This window comes from Oncorhynchus masou, unplaced genomic scaffold (assembly GCF_036934945.1).
Source record: "Oncorhynchus masou masou isolate Uvic2021 unplaced genomic scaffold, UVic_Omas_1.1 unplaced_scaffold_1625, whole genome shotgun sequence".
In the NCBI taxonomy this organism is placed as follows: Eukaryota; Metazoa; Chordata; class Actinopteri; order Salmoniformes; family Salmonidae; genus Oncorhynchus; species Oncorhynchus masou.
Genome location: NW_027006349.1, coordinates 63,162 through 87,214, shown reverse-complemented (window position 1 = coordinate 87,214; position 24,053 = coordinate 63,162). Strand labels below are relative to the sequence as shown.

Genomic DNA, 24,053 nt, shown 5'->3' with positions numbered 1-24,053 from the left:
AAAGGGAGTATTGGTACTAGTTAGACAGGGTAAAGGGAGTATTGGTACTAGTTAGACAGGGTAAAAGGAGTATTGGTACTAGTCAGACAGGGTAAAGGGAGTATTGGTACTAGTTAGACAGGGTAAAGGGAGTATTGGTACTAGTTAGACAGGGTATTGGTACTAGTTAGACAGGGTAAAGGGAGTATTGGTACTAGTCAGACAGGGTAAAGGGAGTATTGGTACTAGTTAGACAGGGTAAAGGGAGTATTGGTACTAGTCAGACAGGGTAAAGGGAGTATTGGTACTAGTTAGACAGGGTAAAGGGAGTATTGGTACTAGTCAGACAGGGTATTGGTACTAGTTAGACAGGGTAAAGGGAGTATTGGTACTAGTTAGACAGGGTAAAGGGAGTATTGGTACTAGTTAGACAGGGTATTGGTACTAGTTAGGGTAAAGGGAGTATTGGTTCTAGTCAGACAGGGTAAAGGGAGTATTGGTACTAGTTAGACAGGGTAAAGGGAGTATTGGTACTAGTTAGACAGGGTATTGGTACTAGTTAGACAGGGTAAAGGGAGTATTGGTACTAGTCAGACAGGGTAAAGGGAGTATTGGTACTAGTTAGAGAGGGTAAAGGGAGTATTGGTACTAGTTAGCCAGGGTAAAGGGAGTATTGGTACTAGTTAGACAGGGTAAAGGGAGTATTGGTACTAGTTAGACGGGGTATTGGTACTAGTTAGACAGGGTAAAGGGAGTATTGGTACTAGTTAGACAGGGTATTGGTACTAGTTAGACAGGGTAAAGGGAGTATTGGTACTAAATAAATTAAGACCAAAAAGCATTTTTTATTTTATTATTACAAAGAAGCGTCCCGTCCATTACATTATACGTCACGCAAGAAACATCGCCATCTGTTGTCTGGAGTGGGTAACTCAGTTGAGGAAAATATTTGATTTTCAGACAGTTTCTTTCAAACGTTTAATATTATATTGAGACTTACAAAGAGAAGCTTTGGTTCATCAATGAACTTTTGATGAGTGAGAATTTTAATATAAACTTCACATCTACTACACATCTGTATTCTATGCCAATTCTGATTAATTCAGTCAACAGATAATATCAAAATAAACAACTAGCTCTATACTGCTTCTACATAGTGGAATAACATTGATGGGAACACTCGTGTTTTTCACATCAACAACAATCAATGTTTTTATAAAAACGCCATCACATATCACATATTAACTCAATGATACAAAACGACTGAATTCAAGAGATTTCAAAGTTCAAAATCAAGAAATGCACATTCTATTCATTTATTCAATCATTTACATGGTGCAATATCTAAATCATGTATTCAATCAAATTCATTTAGCGAAAAGCCAGATCACATCAAATCCAAGAGGTTTAAGGTTAGAATCAAGAAATCCAAAACTCCATTCATCTATATAATAATATCCCCAAATTATAATAAACAGAGGGTTTATAGTTGTATCCATTAAAGTTCATAATCAAAACAAAATAAAAATTGTGTTTAATCTGATTTTAGATCAGGTCTCCAGATGAATATTTTCTAAAGATGGCATATTTTTAATGATTTCATAAACAATATGATTTCATTTGGCATAAACAAAAACCTCTCAGTCAAAAACTTAAGTCAGAACACAGTCTCTCTATTCTCTCATGTGATTTCAGGTCCTCTGACTGGGAAAATGTCTTGCCACAATGAGAGCAGTGGTATGTCTTCTCCTCCTGTGTATGTATTCTTTCATGCTTATTCAGATGTCTTAATCGGTTAAATGTCTTTCCACACAGGGAGCAGTAGTATGTCTTATCCCCTCCTGTGTGTGTCCTGTCATGCCTATTCAGGGCCCCTAACTTGGTAAAACTCTTTCCGCACAGGGAGCATTGGTAGGGCTTTTCTTGTGTGTGTTTTGTCTCATGCTCTTTTAGGTTTCCTAAGCGGGTAAAATTCTTTCCACAAAGGGAGCATTGGAAAGGCTTTCCCCCTGTGTGTATCTTCTCATGCTCCTTCAGGGCCCCTAACTTGGTAAAACTCTTTCCGCACAGGGAGCATTGGAAAGGCTTTTCCCCTGTGTGTATCTTCTCATGCTCCTTCAGCCTCCCTAACTGGGTAAAACGCTTTCCACACTGGGAACATTGGAAAGGTTTTTCCCCTGTGTGTGAACTCTCATGGGTTTTCAGGCTCCCTAACCAGGCGAAAGTCATTCCACACTGGGAACAGTGGAACGGTTTCTCTCCAGAGTGTATTCTCTTATGCTCCCTTAGGCTTCCTAACCAGGTAAATCTCTTTCCACACTGGGAACATTGGAAAGGCTTTTCTCCTGTGTGTTTTCTCTCATGCTGTTTTAGGTACCCTAACCAACTAAAACTCTTTCCACAGTGGGAGCAGTGATGTTGTCTCGCTGGTGTGGGCGTCACTGGGTCTGGTATCTCTCCTGCCAAAGAAAAACAGATTATTTAGTTAAACAGAGACCTGAATGAAATCTCTAAATGATAAAACGGTCTGCCTATGAGGTTTAATCCAGACTAGTCAGTATAGGATACATGTATTAGACCTAATAGATAAATAGACTAGTCAGTATAGGATACATGAATTAGACTAGTCAGTATAGGATACATGTATTAGACCTAATGGATAAATAGACTAGTCAGTATAGGATACATGTATTAGACCTAATAGATAAATAGACTAGTCAGTATAGGATACATGAATTAGACTAGTCAGTATAGGATACATGTATTAGACCTAATAGATAAATAGACTAGTCAGTATAGGATACATGTATTAGACTAGTCAGTATAGGATACATGTAATAGACTGGTCAGTATAGGATACATGTATTAGACTAGTCAGTATAGGATACATGTAATAGACTGGTCAGTATAGGATACATGTATTAGACTAGTCAGTATAGGATACATGTATTAGACTAGTCAGTATAGGATACATGTATTAGACTAGTCAGTATAGGATACATGTATTAGACTAGTCAGTATAGGATACATGTATTAGACTAGTCAGTATAGGATACATGTATTAGACTAGTCAGTATAGGATACATGTAATAGACTAGTCAGTATAGGATACATGTATTAGACTAGTCAGTATAGGATACATGTATTAGACTAGTCAGTATAGGATACATGTATTAGACTAGTCAGTATAGGATACATGTAATAGACTAGTCAGTATAGGATACATGTAATAGACTAGTCAGTATAGGATACATGTATTAGACCTAATAGATAAATAGACTAGTCAGTATAGGATACATGTATTAGACTAGTCAGTATAGGATACATGTATTAGACTAGTCAGTATAGGATACATGTATTAGACTAGTCAGTATAGGATACATGTATTAGACTAGTCAGTATAGGATACATGTATTAGACTAGTCAGTATAGGATACATGTATTAGACTAGTCAGTATAGGATACATGTAATAGACTAGTCAGTATAGGATACATGTATTAGACTAGTCAGTATAGGATACATGTATTAGACTAGTCAGTATAGGATACATGTATTAGACTAGTCAGTATAGGATACATGTAATAGACTCGTCAGTATAGGATACATGTAATAGACTAGTCAGTATAGGATACATGTAATAGACTAGTCAGTATAGGATACATGTATTAGACCTAATGGATAAATAGACTAGTCAGTATAGGATACATGTATTAGACTAGTCAGTATAGGATACATGTATTAGACTAGTCAGTATAGGATACATGTATTAGACCTAATAGATAAATAGACTAGTCAGTATAGGATACAAGTAATAGACTAGTCAGTATAGGATACATGTATTAGACTAGTCAGTATAGGATACATGCATTAGACTAGTCAGTATAGGATACATGTAATAGACTAGTCAGTATAGGATACATGTATTAGACTAGTCAGTATAGGATACATGTATTAGACTAGTCAGTATAGGATACATGTATTAGACCTAATAGATAAATAGACTAGTCAGCATAGGATACATGTAATAGACTAGTCAGTATAGGATACATGTATTAGACTAGTCAGTATAGGATACATGTATTAGACTAGTCAGTATAGGATACATGTAATAGACTAGTCAGTATAGGATACATGTATTAGACCTAATAGATAAATAGACTAGTCAGCATAGGATACATGTAATAGACTAGTCAGTATAGGATACATGTATTAGACTAGTCAGTATAGGATACATGTATTAGACTAGTCAGTATAGGATACATGTATTAGACTAGTCAGTATAGGATACATGTATTAGACTAGTCAGTATAGGATACATGTATTAGACTAGTCAGTATAGGATACATGTATTAGACTAGTCAGTATAGGATACATGTATTAGACCTAATAGATAAATAGACTAGTCAGTATAGGATACATGTAATAGACTAGTCAGTATAGGATACATGTATTAGACCTAATAGATAAATAGACTAGTCAGTATAGGATACATGTATTAGACTAGTCAGTATAGGATACATGTATTAGACTAGTCAGTATAGGATACATGTATTAGACCTAATAGATAAATAGACTAGTCAGTATAGGATACATGTAATAGACTAGTCAGTATAGGATACATGTATTAGACTAGTCAGTATAGGATACATGTATTAGACTAGTCAGTATAGGATACATGTATTAGACTAGTCAGTATAGGATACATGTATTAGACTAGTCAGTATAGGATACATGTATTAGACCTAATAGATAAATAGACTAGTCAGTATAGGATACATGTAATAGACTAGTCAGTATAGGATACATGTAATAGACTAGTCAGCATAGGATACATGTAATAGACTAGTCAGCATAGGATACATGTATTAGACTAGTCAGTATAGGATACATGTAATAGACTAGTCAGTATAGGATACATGTATTAGACCTAATAGATAAATAGACTAGTCAGTATAGGATACATGTAATAGACTAGTCAGTATAGGATACATGTAATAGACTAGTCAGTATAGGATACATGTAATAGACTAGTCAGTATAGGATACATGTAATAGACTAGTCAGTATAGGATACATGTAATAGACCTAATAGATAAATAAACTAATCAGTATAGGATACATGTATTAGACTAGTCAGTATAGGATACATGTAATAGACTAGTCAGTATAGGATACATGTATTAGACTAGTCAGTATAGGATACATGTATTAGACTAGTCAGTATAGGATACATGTATTAGACTAGTCAGTATAGGATACATGTATTAGACTAGTCAGTATAGGATACATGTATTAGACCTAATAGATAAATAGACTAGTCAGTATAGGATACATGTATTAGACTAGTCAGTATAGGATACATGTATTAGACCTAATAGATAAATAGACTAGTCAGTATAGGATACATGTATTAGACTAGTCAGTATAGGATACATGTAATAGACTAGTCAGTATAGGATACATGTAATAGACTAGTCAGTATAGGATACATGTAATAGACTAGTCAGTATAGGATACATGTAATAGACTAGTCAGTATAGGATACATGTATTAGACTAGTCAGTATAGGATACATGTATTAGACTAGTCAGTATAGGATACATGTATTAGACTAGTCAGTATAGGATACATGTATTAGACCTAATGGATACATAGACTAGTCAGTATAGGATACATGTATTAGACCTAATAGATAAATAGACTAGTCAGTATAGGATACATGTATTAGACTAGTCAGTATAGGATACATGTATTAGACTAGTCAGTATAGGATACATGTAATAGACTAGTCAGTATAGGATACATGTATTAGACTAGTCAGTATAGGATACATGTATTAGACTAGTCAGTATAGGATACGTGTAATAGACTAGTCAGTATAGGATACATGTAATAGACTAGTCAGTATAGGATACATGTATTAGACTAGTCAGTATAGGATACATGTATTAGACTAGTCAGTATAGGATACATGTATTAGACTAGTCAGTATAGGATACATGTAATAGACCTAATGGATAAATAGACTCGTCAGTATAGGATACATGTAATAGACTAGTCAGTATAGGATACATGTAATAGACCTAATAGATAAATAGACTAGTCAGTATAGGATACATGTATTAGACCTAATAGATAAATAGACTAGTCAGTATAGGATACATGTAATAGACTAGTCAGTATAGGATACATGTATTAGACCTAATAGATAAATAGACTAGTCAGTATAGGATACATGTAATGGACTAGTCAGTATAGGATACATGTAATAGACTAGTCAGTATAGGATACATGTATTAGACTAGTCAGTATAGGATACATGTAATAGACTAGTCAGTATAGGATACATGTAATAGACTAGTCAGTATAGGATACATGTAATAGACTAGTCAGTATAGGATACATGTAATAGACTAGTCAGTATAGGATACATGTATTAGACCTAATAGATAAATAGACTAGTCAGTATAGAATACATGTAATAGACTAGTCAGTATAGGATACATGTATTAGACTAGTCAGTATAGGATACATGTAATAGACTAGTCAGTATAGGATACATGTATTAGACCTAATGGATAAATAGACTAGTCAGTATAGGATACATGTAATAGACTAGTCAGTATAGAATACATGTATTAGACTAGTCAGTATAGGATACATGTATTAGACTAGTCAGTATAGGATACATGTATTAGACCTAATAGATAAATAGACTAGTCAGTATAGGATACATGTATTAGACTAGTCAGTATAGGATACATGTAATAGACTAGTCAGTATAGGATACATGTAATAGACTAGTCATATAGGATACATGTATTAGACCTAATAGATAAATAGACTAGTCAGTATAGGATACATGTATTAGACCTAATGGATAAATAGACTAGTCAGTATAGGATACATGTATTAGACTAGTCAGTATAGGATACATGTATTAGACTAGTCAGTATAGGATACATGTATTAGACCTAATAGATAAATAGACTAGTCAGTATAGGATACATGTATTAGACCTAATGGATAAATAGACTAGTCAGTATAGGATACATGTATTAGACTAGTCAGTATAGGATACATGTAATAGACTAGTCAGTATAGGATACATGTAATAGACTAGTCAGTATAGGATACATGTAATAGACTAGTCATATAGGATACATGTATTAGACCTAATAGATAAATAGACTAGTCAGTATAGGATACATGTATTAGACCTAATGGATAAATAGACTAGTCAGTATAGGATACATGTATTAGACCTAATGGATAAATAGACTAGTCAGTATAGGATACATGTAATAGACTAGTCAGTATAGGATACATGTATTAGACTAGTCAGTATAGGATACATGTATTAGACCTAATAGATAAATAGACTAGTCAGTATAGGATACATGTAATAGACTAGTCAGTATAGGATACATGTATTAGACTAGTCAGTATAGGATACATGTATTAGACTAGTCAGTATAGGATACATGTAATAGACTAGTCAGTATAGGATACATGTAATAGACTAGTCAGTATAGGATACATGTATTAGACTAGTCAGTATAGGATACATGTATTAGACTAGTCAGTATAGGATACATGTAATAGACTAGTCAGTATAGGATACATGTAATAGACTAGTCAGTATAGGATACATGTAATAGACTAGTCAGTATAGGATACATGTATTAGACTAGTCAGTATAGGATACATGTATTAGACTAGTCAGTATAGGATACATGTAATAGACTAGTCAGTATAGGATACATGTATTAGACCTAATGGATAAATAGACTAGTCAGTATAGGATACATGTATTAGACTAGTCAGTATAGGATACATGTAATAGACCTAATAGATAAATAGACTAGTCAGTATAGGATACATGTATTAGACTAGTCAGTATAGGATACATGTATTAGACTAGTCAGTATAGGATACATGTATTAGACTAGTCAGTATAGGATACATGTATTAGACTAGTCAGTATAGGATACATGTATTAGACTAGTCAGTATAGGATACATGTATTAGACTAGTCAGTATAGGATACATGTAATAGACTAGTCAGTATAGGATACATGTAATAGACTAGTCAGTATAGGATACATGTATTAGACTAGTCAGTATAGGATACATGTATTAGACTAGTCAGTATAGGATACATGTAATAGACTGGTCAGTATAGGATACATGTATTAGACTAGTCAGTATAGGATACATGTATTAGACCTAATAGATAAATAGACTAGTCAGTATAGGATACATGTATTAGACCTAATAGATAAATAGACTAGTCAGTATAGGATACATGTATTAGACCTAATGGATAAATAGACTAGTCAGTATAGGATACATGTATTAGACCTAATGGATAATTAGACTAGTCAGTATAGGATACATGTAATAGACTAGTCAGTATAGGATACATGTATTAGACCTAATGGATAAATAGACTAGTCAGTATAGGATACATGTATTAGACTAGTCAGTATAGGATACATGTATTAGACTAGTCAGTATAGGATACATGTAATAGACTAGTCAGTATAGGATACATGTATTAGACTGGTCAGTATAGGATACATGTAATAGACTAGTCAGTATAGGATACATGTAATAGACTAGTCAGTATAGGATACATGTAATAGACTAGTCAGTATAGGATACATGTAATAGACTAGTCAGTATAGGATACATGTATTAGACCTAATGGATAATTAGACTAGTCAGTATAGGATACATGTAATAGACTAGTCAGTATAGGATACATGTATTAGACCTAATGGATAAATAGACTAGTCAGTATAGGATACATGTAATAGACTAGTCAGTATAGGATACATGTAATAGACTAGTCAGTATAGGATACATGTATTAGACTAGTCAGTATAGGATACATGTATTAGACTAGTCAGTATAGGATACATGTATTAGACTAGTCAGTATAGGATACATGTAATAGACTAGTCAGTATAGGATACATGTAATAGACCTAATGGATAAATAGACTAGTCAGTATAGGATACATGTATTAGACTAGTCAGTATAGGATACATGTATTAGACTAGTCAGTATAGGATACATGTAATAGACTAGTCAGTATAGGATACATGTATTAGACCTAATGGATAATTAGACTAGTCAGTATAGGATACATGTAATAGACTAGTCAGTATAGGATACATGTAATAGACTAGTCAGTATAGGATACATGTATTAGACCAAATGTAAATCGATAAATGCAGATCAAACAGTTTACATAACATACAATATTACAAGCAATTTAAGAACAGACACATTCCTCAACAATGAGGTGGAACACTGACTATGAGGAAACTGTCAGGACTACAGAGACAGAGAGAGGAAGGTAGAACACTGACTATGAGGAAACTGTCAGGACTACAGAGACAGAGAGAGGAAGGTAGAACACTGACTATGAGGAAACTGTCAGGACTACAGAGACAGAGAGAGGATGGTAGAACACTGACTATGAGGAAACTGTCAGGACTACAGAGACAGAGAGAGGATGGTAGAACACTGACTATGAGGAAACTGTCAGGACTACAGAGACAGAGAGAGGATGGTAGAACACTGACTATGAGGAAACTGTCAGGACTACAGAGACAGAGAGAGGATGGTAGAACACTGACTATGAGGAAACTGTCCAGACAGTCAGGACTACAGAGACAGAGAGAGGATGGTAGAACACTGACTATGAGGAAACTGTCAGGACTACAGAGACAGAGAGAGGAAGGTAGAACACTGACTATGAGGAAACTGTCAGGACTACAGAGAGACAGAGAGAGGATGGTAGAACACTGACTATGAGGAAACTGTCAGGACTACAGAGACAGAGAGAGGAAGGTAGAACACTGACTATGAGGAAACTGTCCAGACAGTAAGGACTACAGAGACAGAGAGAGGAAGGTAGAACACTGACTATGAGGAAACTGTCAGGACTACAGAGACAGAGAGAGGAAGGTAGAACACTGACTATGAGGAAACTGTCAGGACTACAGAGACAGAGAGAGGATGGTAGAACACTGACTATGAGGAAACTGTCCAGACAGTCAGGACTACAGAGACAGAGAGAGGATGGTAGAACACTGACTATGAGGAAACTGTCAGGACTACAGAGACAGAGAGAGGATGGTAGAACACTGACTATGAGGAAACTGTCCAGACAGTCAGGACTACAGAGACAGAGAGAGGATGGTAGAACACTGACTATGAGGAAACTGTCCAGACAGTCAGGACTAAAGAGACAGAGAGAGGAAGGTAGAACACTGACTATGAGGAAACTGTCAGGACTACAGAGACAGAGAGAGAGGATGGTAGAACACTGACTATGAGGAAACTGTCAGGACTACAGAGACAGAGAGAGGATGGTAGAACACTGACTATGAGGAAACTGTCCAGACAGTCAGGACTACAGAGACAGAGAGAGAGGAAGGTAGAACACTGACTATGAGGAAACTGTCCAGACAGTCAGGACTACAGAGACAGAGAGAGGATGGTGGAACACTGACTATGAGGAAACTGCCAGGACTACAGAGACAGAGAGAGGAAGGTAGAACACTGACTATGAGGAAACTGTCAGGACTACAGAGACAGAGAGAGGAAGGTAGAACACTGACTATGAGGAAACTGTCCAGACAGTCAGGACTACAGAGACAGAGAGAGGATGGTAGAACACTGACTATGAGGAAACTGTCAGGACTACAGAGACAGAGAGAGGATGGTAGAACACTGACTATGAGGAAACTGTCCAGACAGTCAGGACTACAGAGACAGAGAGAGGATGGTAGAACACTGACTATGAGGAAACTGTCAGGACTACAGAGACAGAGAGAGGAAGGTAGAACACTGACTATGAGGAAAATGTCAGGACTACAGAGACAGAGAGAGAGGATGGTAGAACACTGACTATGAGGAAACTGTCAGGACTACAGAGACAGAGAGAGGAAGGTAGAACACTGACTATGAGGAAACTGTCAGGACTACAGAGACAGAGAGAGATGGTAGAACACTGACTATGAGGAAACTGTCAGGACTACAGAGACAGAGAGAGGAAGGTAGAACACTGACTATGAGGAAACTGTCAGGACTACAGAGACAGAGAGAGGATGGTAGAACACTGACTATGAGGAAACTGTCAGGACTACAGAGACAGAGAGAGGAAGGTAGAACACTGACTATGAGGAAACTGTCAGGACTACAGAGACAGAGAGAGAGGAAGGTAGAACACTGACTATGAGGAAACTGTCAGGACTACAGAGACAGAGAGAGGAAGGTAGAACACTGACTATGAGGAAACTGTCCAGACAGTCAGGACTACAGAGACAGAGAGAGGAAGGTAGAACACTGACTATGAGGAAACTGTCCAGACAGTCAGGACTACAGAGACAGAGAGAGGAAGGTAGAACACTGACTATGAGGAAACTGTCCAGACAGTCAGGACTACAGAGACAGAGAGAGGATGGTAGAACACTGACTATGAGGAAACTGTCAGGACTACAGAGACAGAGAGAGGAAGGTAGAACACTGACTATGAGGAAACTGTCAGGACTACAGAGACAGAGAGAGATGGTAGAACACTGACTATGAGGAAACTGTCCAGACAGTCAGGACTACAGAGACAGAGAGGATGGTAGAACACTGACTATGAGGAAACTGTCAGGACTACAGAGACAGAGAGAGGAAGGTAGAACACTGACTATGAGGAAACTGTCAGGACTACAGAGACAGAGAGAGGATGGTAGAACACTGACTATGAGGAAACTGTCCAGACAGTCAGGACTACAGAGACAGAGAGAGGGATGGTAGAACACTGACTATGAGGAAACTGTCCAGACAGTCAGGACTACAGAGACAGAGAGAGGATGGTAGAACACTGACTATGAGGAAACTGTCAGGACTACAGAGACAGAGAGAGGAAGGTAGAACACTGACTATGAGGAAACTGTCAGGACTACAGAGACAGAGAGAGGAAGGTAGAACACTGACTATGAGGAAACTGTCAGGACTACAGAGACAGAGAGAGGATGGTAGAACACTGACTATGAGGAAACTGTCAGGACTACAGAGACAGAGAGAGGAAGGTAGAACACTGACTATGAGGAAACTGTCAGGACTACAGAGACAGAGAGAGGAAGGTAGAACACTGACTATGAGGAAACTGTCCAGACAGTCAGGACTACAGAGACAGAGAGAGGAAGGTAGAACACTGACTATGAGGAAACTGTCAGGACTACAGAGACAGAGAGAGGATGGTAGAACACTGACTATGAGGAAACTGTCAGGACTACAGAGACAGAGAGAGGATGGTAGAACACTGACTATGAGGAAACTGTCCAGACAGTCAGGACTACAGAGACAGAGAGAGGATGGTAGAACACTGACTATGAGGAAACTGTCCAGACAGTCAGGACTACAGAGACAGAGAGAGGAAGGTAGAACACTGACTATGAGGAAACTGTCCAGACAGTCAGGACTACAGAGACAGAGAGAGGATGGTAGAACACTGACTATGAGGAAACTGTCCAGACAGTCAGGACTACAGAGACAGAGAGAGGAAGGTAGAACACTGACTATGAGGAAACTGTCAGGACTACAGAGACAGAGAGAGGATGGTAGAACACTGACTATGAGGAAACTGTCCAGACAGTCAGGACTACAGAGACAGAGAGAGGAAGGTAGAACACTGACTATGAGGAAACTGTCAGGACTACAGAGACAGAGAGAGGATGGTAGAACACTGACTATGAGGAAACTGTCAGGACTACAGAGACAGAGAGAGGAAGGTAGAACACTGACTATGAGGAAACTGTCAGGACTACAGAGACAGAGAGAGGATGGTAGAACACTGACTATGAGGAAACTGTCCAGACAGTCAGGACTACAGAGACAGAGAGAGGAAGGTAGAACACTGACTATGAGGAAACTGTCAGGACTACAGAGACAGAGAGAGGAAGGTAGAACACTGACTATGAGGAAACTGTCCAGACAGTCAGGACTACAGAGACAGAGAGAGAGGATGGTAGAACACTGACTATGAGGAAACTGTCAGGACTACAGAGACAGAGAGAGGAAGGTAGAACACTGACTATGAGGAAACTGTCAGGACTACAGAGACAGAGAGAGATGGTAGAACACTGACTATGAGGAAACTGTCAGGACTACAGAGACAGAGAGAGGAAGGTAGAACACTGACTATGAGGAAACTGTCCAGACAGTCAGGACTACAGAGACAGAGAGAGAGGATGGTAGAACACTGACTATGAGGAAACTGTCCAGACAGTCAGGACTACAGAGACAGAGAGAGGATGGTAGAACACTGACTATGAGGAAACTGTCCAGACAGTCAGGACTACAGAGACAGAGAGAGGATGGTAGAACACTGACTATGAGGAAACTGTCAGGACTACAGAGACAGAGAGAGGATGGTAGAACACTGACTATGAGGAAACTGTCCAGACAGTCAGGACTACAGAGACAGAGAGAGGATGGTAGAACACTGACTATGAGGAAACTGTCCAGACAGTCAGGACTACAGAGACAGAGAGAGGATGGTAGAACACTGACTATGAGGAAACTGTCAGGACTACAGAGACAGAGAGAGGAAGGTAGAACACTGACTATGAGGAAACTGTCAGGACTACAGAGACAGAGAGAGGAAGGTAGAACACTGACTATGAGGAAACTGTCCAGACAGTCAGGACTACAGAGACAGAGAGAGGATGGTAGAACACTGACTATGAGGAAACTGTCAGGACTACAGAGACAGAGAGAGGAAGGTAGAACACTGACTATGAGGAAACTGTCCAGACAGTCAGGACTACAGAGACAGAGAGAGGAAGGTAGAACACTGACTATGAGGAAACTGTCAGGACTACAGAGACAGAGAGAGGATGGTAGAACACTGACTATGAGGAAACTGTCAGGACTACAGAGACAGAGAGAGGAAGGTAGAACACTGACTATGAGGAAACTGTCAGGACTACAGAGACAGAGAGAGGATGGTAGAACACTGACTATGAGGAAACTGTCCAGACAGTCAGGACTACAGAGACAGAGAGAGGAAGGTAGAACACTGACTATGAGGAAACTGTCAGGACTACAGAGACAGAGAGAGATGGTAGAACACTGACTATGAGGAAACTGTCAGGACTACAGAGACAGAGAGAGGAAGGTAGAACACTGACTATGAGGAAACTGTCCAGACAGTCAGGACTACAGAGACAGAGAGAGGATGGTAGAACACTGACTATGAGGAAACTGTCAGGACTACAGAGAGAGGAAGGTAGAACACTGACTATGAGGAAACTGTCCAGACAGTCAGGACTACAGAGACAGAGAGAGGAAGGTAGAACACTGACTATGAGGAAACTGTCAGGACTACAGAGACAGAGAGAGGAAGGTAGAACACTGACTATGAGGAAACTGTCAGGACTACAGAGACAGAGAGAGGATGGTAGAACACTGACTATGAGGAAACTGTCAGGACTACAGAGACAGAGAGAGGAAGGTAGAACACTGACTATGAGGAAACTGTCAGGACTACAGAGACAGAGAGAGGAAGGTAGAACACTGACTATGAGGAAACTGTCCAGACAGTCAGGACTACAGAGACAGAGAGAGGAAGGTAGAACACTGACTATGAGGAAACTGTCAGGACTACAGAGACAGAGAGAGGATGGTAGAACACTGACTATGAGGAAACTGTCAGGACTACAGAGACAGAGAGAGGATGGTAGAACACTGACTATGAGGAAACTGTCCAGACAGTCAGGACTACAGAGACAGAGAGAGGATGGTAGAACACTGACTATGAGGAAACTGTCCAGACAGTCAGGACTACAGAGACAGAGAGAGGAAGGTAGAACACTGACTATGAGGAAACTGTCCAGACAGTCAGGACTACAGAGACAGAGAGAGGATGGTAGAACACTGACTATGAGGAAACTGTCCAGACAGTCAGGACTACAGAGACAGAGAGAGGAAGGTAGAACACTGACTATGAGGAAACTGTCAGGACTACAGAGACAGAGAGAGGATGGTAGAACACTGACTATGAGGAAACTGTCCAGACAGTCAGGACTACAGAGACAGAGAGAGGAAGGTAGAACACTGACTATGAGGAAACTGTCAGGACTACAGAGACAGAGAGAGGATGGTAGAACACTGACTATGAGGAAACTGTCAGGACTACAGAGACAGAGAGAGGAAGGTAGAACACTGACTATGAGGAAACTGTCAGGACTACAGAGACAGAGAGAGGATGGTAGAACACTGACTATGAGGAAACTGTCCAGACAGTCAGGACTACAGAGACAGAGAGAGGAAGGTAGAACACTGACTATGAGGAAACTGTCAGGACTACAGAGACAGAGAGAGGAAGGTAGAACACTGACTATGAGGAAACTGTCCAGACAGTCAGGACTACAGAGACAGAGAGAGAGGATGGTAGAACACTGACTATGAGGAAACTGTCAGGACTACAGAGACAGAGAGAGGAAGGTAGAACACTGACTATGAGGAAACTGTCAGGACTACAGAGACAGAGAGAGGATGGTAGAACACTGACTATGAGGAAACTGTCAGGACTACAGAGACAGAGAGAGGAAGGTAGAACACTGACTATGAGGAAACTGTCCAGACAGTCAGGACTACAGAGACAGAGAGAGAGGATGGTAGAACACTGACTATGAGGAAACTGTCCAGACAGTCAGGACTACAGAGACAGAGAGAGGATGGTAGAACACTGACTATGAGGAAACTGTCCAGACAGTCAGGACTACAGAGACAGAGAGAGGATGGTAGAACACTGACTATGAGGAAACTGTCAGGACTACAGAGACAGAGAGAGGATGGTAGAACACTGACTATGAGGAAACTGTCCAGACAGTCAGGACTACAGAGACAGAGAGAGAGGATGGTAGAACACTGACTATGAGGAAACTGTCCAGACAGTCAGGACTACAGAGACAGAGAGAGGATGGTAGAACACTGACTATGAGGAAACTGTCAGGACTACAGAGACAGAGAGAGGAAGGTAGAACACTGACTATGAGGAAACTGTCAGGACTACAGAGACAGAGAGAGGAAGGTAGAACACTGACTATGAGGAAACTGTCCAGACAGTCAGGACTACAGAGACAGAGAGAGGATGGTAGAACACTGACTATGAGGAAACTGTCAGGACTACAGAGACAGAGAGAGAAGGTAGAACACTGACTATGAGGAAACTGTCCAGACAGTCAGGACTACAGAGACAGAGAGAGGAAGGTAGAACACTGACTATGAGGAAACTGTCAGGACTACAGAGACAGAGAGAGGATGGTAGAACACTGACTATGAGGAAACTGTCAGGACTACAGAGACAGAGAGAGGAAGGTAGAACACTGACTATGAGGAAACTGTCAGGACTACAGAGACAGAGAGATGGTAGAACACTGACTATGAGGAAACTGTCCAGACAGTCAGGACTACAGAGACAGAGAGAGGAAGGTAGAACACTGACTATGAGGAAACTGTCAGGACTACAGAGACAGAGAGAGGATGGTAGAACACTGACTATGAGGAAACTGTCAGGACTACAGAGACAGAGAGAGGAAGGTAGAACACTGACTATGAGGAAACTGTCCAGACAGTCAGGACTACAGAGACAGAGAGAGGATGGTAGAACACTGACTATGAGGAAACTGTCAGGACTACAGAGAGAGGAAGGTAGAACACTGACTATGAGGAAACTGTCCAGACAGTCAGGACTACAGAGACAGAGAGAGGAAGGTAGAACACTGACTATGAGGAAACTGTCAGGACTACAGAGAGAGAGGAAGGTAGAACACTGACTATGAGGAAACTGTCAGGACTACAGAGACAGAGAGAGGAAGGTAGAACACTGACTATGAGGAAACTGTCAGGACTACAGAGAGAGAGGAAGGTAGAACACTGACTATGAGGAAACTGTCCAGACAGTCAGGACGACAGAGACAGAGAGAGGATGGTAGAACACTGACTATGAGGAAACTGTCCAGACAGTCAGGACTACAGAGACAGAGAGAGGATGGTAGAACACTGACTATGAGGAAACTGTCAGGACTACAGAGAGAGGAAGGTAGAACACTGACTATGAGGAAACTGTCCAGACAGTCAGGACTACAGAGACAGAGAGAGGAAGGTAGAACACTGACTATGAGGAAACTGTCAGGACTACAGAGAGAGAGGAAGGTAGAACACTGACTATGAGGAAACTGTCCAGACAGTCAGGACGACAGAGACAGAGAGAGGATGGTAGAACACTGACTATGAGGAAACTGTCCAGACAGTCAGGACTACAGAGACAGAGAGAGAGGAAGGTAGAACACTGACTATGAGGAAACTGTCAGGACTACAGAGACAGAGAGAGAGGAAGGTAGAACACTGACTATGAGGAAACTGTCAGGACTACAGAGACAGAGAGAGGAAGGTAGAACACTGACTATGAGGAAACTGTCCAGACAGTCAGGACTACAGAGACAGAGAGAGGAAGGTAGAACACTGACTATGAGGAAACTGTCAGGACTACAGAGACAGAGAGAGGAAGGTAGAACACTGACTATGAGGAAACTGTCAGGACTACAGAGACAGAGAGAGGATGGTAGAACACTGACTATGAGGAAACTGTCAGGACTACAGAGACAGAGAGAGGATGGTAGAACACTGACTATGAGGAAACTGTCAGGACTACAGAGACAGAGAGAGAGGATGGTAGAACACTGACTATGAGGAAACTGTCAGGACTACAGAGACAGAGAGAGGATGGTAGAACACTGACTATGAGGAAACTGTCCAGATAGTCAGGACTACAGAGACAGAGAGAGGATGGTAGAACACTGACTATGAGGAAACTGTCCAGACAGTCAGGACTACAGAGACAGAGAGAGGATGGTAGAACACTGACTATGAGGAAACTGTCAGGACTACAGAGACAGAGAGAGGATGGTAGAACACTGACTATGAGGAAACTGTCCAGACAGTAAGGACTACAGAGACAGAGAGAGGAAGGTAGAACACTGACTATGAGGAAACTGTCAGGACTACAGAGACAGAGAGAGGAAGGTAGAACACTGACTATGAGGAAACTGTCCAGATAGTCAGGACTACAGAGACAGAGAGAGGATGGTAGAACACTGACTATGAGGAAACTGTCAGGACTACAGAGACAGAGAGAGGAAGGTAGAACACTGACTATGAGGAAACTGTCCAGACAGTCAGGACTACAGAGACAGAGAGAGAGGATGGTAGAACACTGACTATGAGGAAACTGTCCAGACAGTCAGGACTACAGAGACAGAGAGAGGATGGTAGAACACTGACTATGAGGAAACTGTCAGGACTACAGAGACAGAGAGAGGAAGGTAGAACACTGACTATGAGGAAACTGTCAGGACTACAGAGACAGAGAGAGAGGATGGTAGAACACTGACTATGAGGAAACTGTCAGGACTACAGAGACAGAGACAGAATGGTAGAACACTGACTATGAGGAAACTGTCCAGACAGTCAGGACTTATTGTCTAAGTTGTTTGGCAAAGTAGCCGATTTGTGTTTACAACAATGTTGGATGTGATTACGTCACAACGGGCCCTTTTAGAATAGTGAGGAAGTGCCGTGAAAGTGAATGGAGACAGAAACGTTTAATAGTTTAAAAAGAAGTAAAGATACCAAAGAGTTGTAGACCAGCAGCCACACTATTCCAGACCGATCTGCACGTTTTAAAGTTTATATGATGTTTCCAGCTTAAAACGATGAAGGAGTATCGTTCCTAATTATAATAATAACTAAATGGTCATTTTCCATTACGAAAAATTGTGTGACTTCAGGTCTTTTGAAAAAAAAAAAATCCCGCAGTGGAAAATGTATATAGTTACACTGTAGTTGATAAACATTTTTTAAAAGGATTTAAAGTTCAGAATAGCCTGAACATGTGAAAGATGGTTTGGTGTCTCCAGCTTGAACGGTATCAAGAGTTACATGTATTGTTGGTGGGTATAAGAAAAGGCAGGATAATGTGGTCTCTGAATCACTCTGAAAAGGCAGGATAATGTGGACTCTGAATCACTCTGAAAAGGCAGGATAATGTGGTCTCTGAACCACTCTGAAAAGGCAGGATAATGTGGACTCTGAACCACTCTGAAAAGGCAGGGTATTGTAGTCTCTGAATCACTCTGAAAAGGCAGGGTAATGTGGACTCTGAATCATTCAGTGGGTTGCAGATTTGTTTTTTAAATGCACAATTTACTTTTGTAAAACATTTAGTGTAAATAAAGTTTGATTTTAGTTGAATAATGATGTAATGATTAGAAAAGCTTTATGTTATTTGGGGAGAGAAATTGTGATGAGTATTTTTTATGGTCGTTGAAGAACCATGTAGAATAGGTTCCTATGGAGACCTACCGATAAACTATTTAGGCTAACAGTGATCACTGAAAAGTACTGTACATTTTTTCCTGAAGACAATGTGTTGTTTTCTAGCTTGTTTTAATGTATGTATGGCTGCGATATACATTATAGTAGTGGTAGTGACTGGTTATAGTAGTGGTAGTGACTGGTTATAGTAGTGGTAGTGACTGGTTATAGTAGTGGTAGTGACTGGTTATAGTAGTGGTAGTGACTGGTTATAGTAGTGGTAGTGACTGGTTATAGTAGTGGTAGTGACTGGTTATAGTAGTAGTAGTAGTGGTAGTGACTGGTTATAGTGGTGGTAGTGACTGGTTATAGTGGTGGTAGTGACTGGTTATAGTGGTGGTAGTGACTGGTTATAGTGGTGGTAGTGACTGGTTATAGTGGTGGTAGTGACTGGTTATAGTGGTGGTAGTGACTGGTTATAGTAGTGGTAGTGACTGGTTATAGTAGTGGTAGTGACTGGTTATAGTAGTGGTAGTGACTGGTTATAGTAGTGGTAGTGACTGGTTATAGTGGTGGTAGTGACTGGTTATAGTGGTGGTAGTGACTGGTTATAGTAGTGGTAGTGACTGGTTATAGTAGTGGTAGTGACTGGTTATAGTAGTGGTAGTGACTGGTTATAGTCGTGGTAGTGACTGGTTATAGTCGTGGTAGTGACTGGTTATAGTCGTGGTAGTGGCTGGTTATAGTGGTAGTAGTGGCTGGTTATAGTGGTGGTAGTGGCTGGTTATAGTAGTGGTAGTGACTGGTTATAGTGGTGGTAGTGACTGGTTATAGTGGTGGTAGTGACTGGTTATAGTAGTGGTAGTGACTGGTTATAGTAGTGGTAGTGACTGGTTATAGTAGTGGTAGTGACTGGTTATAGTAGTGGTAGTGACTGGTTATAGTCGTGGTAGTGGCTGGTTATAGTCGTGGTAGTGGCTGGTTATAGTGGTGGTAGTGGCTGGTTATAGTGGTGGTAGTGGCTGGTTATAGTAGTGGTAGTGACTGGTTATAGTAGTGGTAGTGCCTGGTTATAGTAGTGGTAGTGACTGGTTATAGTAGTGGTAGTGACTGGTTATAGTAGTGGTAGTGACTGGTTATAGTAGTGGTAGTGACTGGTTATAGTAGTGGTAGTGACTGGTTATAGTAGTGGTAGTGACTGGTTATAGTCGTGGTAGTGACTGGTTATAGTGGTAGTAGTGGCTGGTTATAGTGGTGATAGTGGCTGGTTATAGTAGTGGTAGTGACTGGTTATAGTAGTGGTAGTGACTGGTTATAGTAGTGGTAGTGACTGGTTATAGTAGTGGTAGTGACTGGTTATAGTAGTGGTAGTGACTGGTTATAGTAGTGGCAGTGACTGGTTATAGTAGTGGCAGTGACTGGTTATAGTAGTGGCAGTGACTGGTTATAGTAGTGGCAGTGACTGGTTATAGTTGGAAAAGTAGGTGGATGAAAAGGACAGCTGGAACATATGAAAATTGGTTTGGTATATCTAGCTTGAACGGTTCAATAGTTTACTGTTAGTGGGTTATTTTATGTAAATGTATGCACATTTATATAGGTTAGTCGATAATGGTTTGAAGTTAGGATAGCCTAAACATGTGAACATTGGTTTGGTGTATGTAGCTGTACTTGTGGTCAGTATCTGTAGTCAGTAGGTGTGGTCTGTGGCAGTCAGTAGTTGTGGTCAGTATCGTTGTGGTCAGGGTCTCAGGTTCAGCCAAATGGAACTACCTCCCTGCTTTGAGGATATACAATATTCAATTACATTGTTCACAAACAAAGGAGTAAAACAAGCTTATATTTTGGGTTCGGAGTTCAGTGGACATTTATAAGTTGTATTCTCCAAGAATCAATGGCGAGGCCCAGAGCCAGATATTAAAACGATATATTAATTCAATAAGGACAGTTTGTGGCCCTGCTTTTAATACGGTACTCACTGGTGTTAATCAGATCTTCAGTCTCCTCTCCTTCCTCTTCATCTCCCAAAACGTCTTCCTCCTCTTTTCTTAAGATATCCTCCTCTGCCACTACAACGGGTTCTTTATCTTCTTCCACTGTGACAGTCTCTATCCCCTCTTCATCTTTCACTCTAATATGTTCTTTCTCTTCTTTCGCTGTAACATCATCCTCTTCTTTCAATGTGATACTGATAGCCTCTTCTACCTCCTCTTTCATTCTGAAAGCTTCTTCCTCTCCTTTTACTGAAACATCATCTTCTTCTTTCATGACAATGTTCATCCCCAGAGCTTCTTTCTCCGTCCAGCAGACCTCCTCTTCCTTAACAGGAGGAGAGTAGCTTAGTGAACTCATGGTCTGGGATGTTAGCTAGCTAGCGGGTTAGCATTAACGACTAGCCTGGAGCTAATCTAATTTATCCAGCCAGCTAGCTACCCGATTTACAACGTAAATATTAAATTAAATGGGGCTACTTGCAATACGAAAGAAGTATGTTTTAAAACACAGAAAAATATACACTGAACGCGTCTAAAGAGCTCCAATGTTTCGGCTATGTTGCCTAGCAAGCTACAGAGATAGCTAAACAAGCTGTTGTTAATAAAGAAGCGGCCCGTCGACTAGATTAGACGTCACACTCGGCAGCGTCGCCTTAAAGACGAATAACAACATCCAACATGGCGCCTGGTGCGATTGATTTGTGGAGCAAACGCAAAGCCCTCTATATGTAGATGTATATAATGATTGTCCTATAATGGTGCAGGCTTTCCACATTTTATTTCCATTCAGACAGAAATATGTTCCATTAATTAAATCCTTTTTTTAAACATTTTTTTTGTTTTTAAACATTTTTTTTGTTTTTAACAACCAGGCACATTTTACAATCTGACGTGGAAAAATACTGATGGTAAGATTCATGAGAACATTCATGGTGAATGTTTTTTTAAGTCAACAATTTATCAATGTTGTTATCAAAACAACAGCATCCTATTTTCATACAACAACGACCTCTGTCATTGCCAACAAAGGGTATATAACAAAGTATTGAGATAAACTTTTGTTATTGACCAAATACTTATTTTCCACCATAATTTGCAAATACATTCATTAAAAATCCTACAATGTGATTTTCTGGATTTTTTTCCCTCATTTTGTCTGTCATAGTTGAAGTGTACCTATGATGAAAATTACAGGCCTCTCATCTTTTTAAGTGAGAGAACTTTCACAATTGGTGCCTGACTAAATACTTTTTTTGCCAGACTGTATATTTTTTTAAACAATTAAATATTGCCTTGGTCATGTGACCTAGTGACTTCAAACAAGGTTCAGAATGTCCCTTCAATGGGCCTACACATTGCACACCCTTTAGTTGGTCAATTGTGGTGGCAGGGTAGCCTAGTGGTTAGAGCATTGGACTAGTAACCGAAAGGTTGCAAGTTCAAATCCCTGAGCTAACAAGGTACAAAATCTGTTGTTCTGCCCCTGAACAGGCAGTTAACCCACTGTTCCTAGGCCGTCATTGAAAATAAGAATTTGTTCTTAACTGACTGGCCTAGTAAAATAAAGGTAAAAAAATTCTCATCTCACATGATTTTACATGAATTTTGTAAACTTTCAAATTTCAATAGCTCCTTGACCCTCAAACTACCTATCTACCAAAAATCTGCATGAACCCTTCTAGTCTGAAGAGGTGATACATAGGTATACTCTCTCTCTGGGTTGATGAGGTGATAAATAGGTATACTCTCTCTCTCTCTGGGTTGTAGAGGTGATAAATAGGTATTCTCTCTCTCTCTCTGGGTTGATGAGGTGATAAATAGGTATACTCTCTCTCTCTGGGTTGAAGAGGTGATAAATAGGTATACTCTCTCTCTCTGGGTTGAAGAGGTGATAAATAGGTTTACTCTCTCTCTGGGTTGAAGAGGTGATAAATAGGTATACTTCTCTCTGGGTTGATGAGGTGATAAATAGGTATACTCTCTCTCTGGGTTGAAGAGGTGATAAATAGGTATACTCTCTCTCTCTCTGGGTTGAAGAGGTGATAAATAGGTATACTCTCTCTCTCTGGGTTGATGAGGTGATAAATAGGTATACTCTCTCTCTGGGTTGAAGAGGTGATAAATAGGTATACTCTCTCTCTGGGTTGATGAGGTGATAAATAGGTATACTCTCTCTCTGGGTTGAATAGGTGATACATAGGTATACTCTCTCTCTCTCTGGGTTGATGAGGTGATAAATAGGTATACTCTCTCTCTGGGTTGTAGAGGTGATAAATAGGTATACTCTCTCTCTCTGGGTTGAAGAGGTGATAAATAGGTATACTCTCTCTGGGTTGAAGAGGTGATAAATAGGTATACTCTCTGGGTTGAAGAGGTGATAAATAGGTATACTCTCTCTCTCTCTGGGTTGAAGAGGTGATAAATAGGTATACTCTCTCTGGGTTGATGAGGTGATAAATAGGTATACTCTCTCTCTGGGTTGAAGAGGTGATAAATAGGTATACTCTCTCTGGGTTGATGAGGTGATAAATAGGTATACTCTCTCTCTGGGTTGAAGAGGTGATAAATAGGTATACTCTCTCTGGGTTGAAGAGGTGATAAATAGGTATACTCTCTCTCTCTGGGTTGTAGAGGTGATACATAGGTATACTCTCTCTCTGGGTTGTAGAGGTGATAAATAGGTATACT

The 24,053-nt window shown here is 40.0% G+C and overlaps 1 protein-coding gene across 1 annotated transcript; it reads right to left on the bottom strand.

Moving 5' to 3' along the window:
• Positions 1 to 816: 816 nt before the first annotated feature.
• LOC135531526 (zinc finger protein 501-like) lies at positions 817 to 21,968 on the bottom strand. Its single transcript, XM_064959544.1, has 2 exons — positions 21,351 to 21,968; positions 817 to 2,438 (listed from the first exon to the last, which is right to left on the bottom strand). Exons 1-2 carry the CDS (start codon positions 21,721 to 21,723, stop codon positions 1,624 to 1,626), a joined length of 1,188 nt encoding a protein of 395 aa, XP_064815616.1. The 5' UTR covers positions 21,724 to 21,968; the 3' UTR covers positions 817 to 1,623.
• Positions 21,969 to 24,053: the final 2,085 nt, after the last annotated feature.

Coding starts and splice junctions, on each gene's coding strand:
- LOC135531526 (XM_064959544.1), bottom strand. CDS start 21,723: ATGAGTTCACTAAGCTACTCTCCTCCTGTTAAGGAAGAGGAGGTCTGC. Junction 2,439..21,350: donor TGAAGATCTGATTAACACCA/GTGAGTACCGTA, acceptor TTTCTTTGGCAG/GAGAGATACCAGACCCAGTG.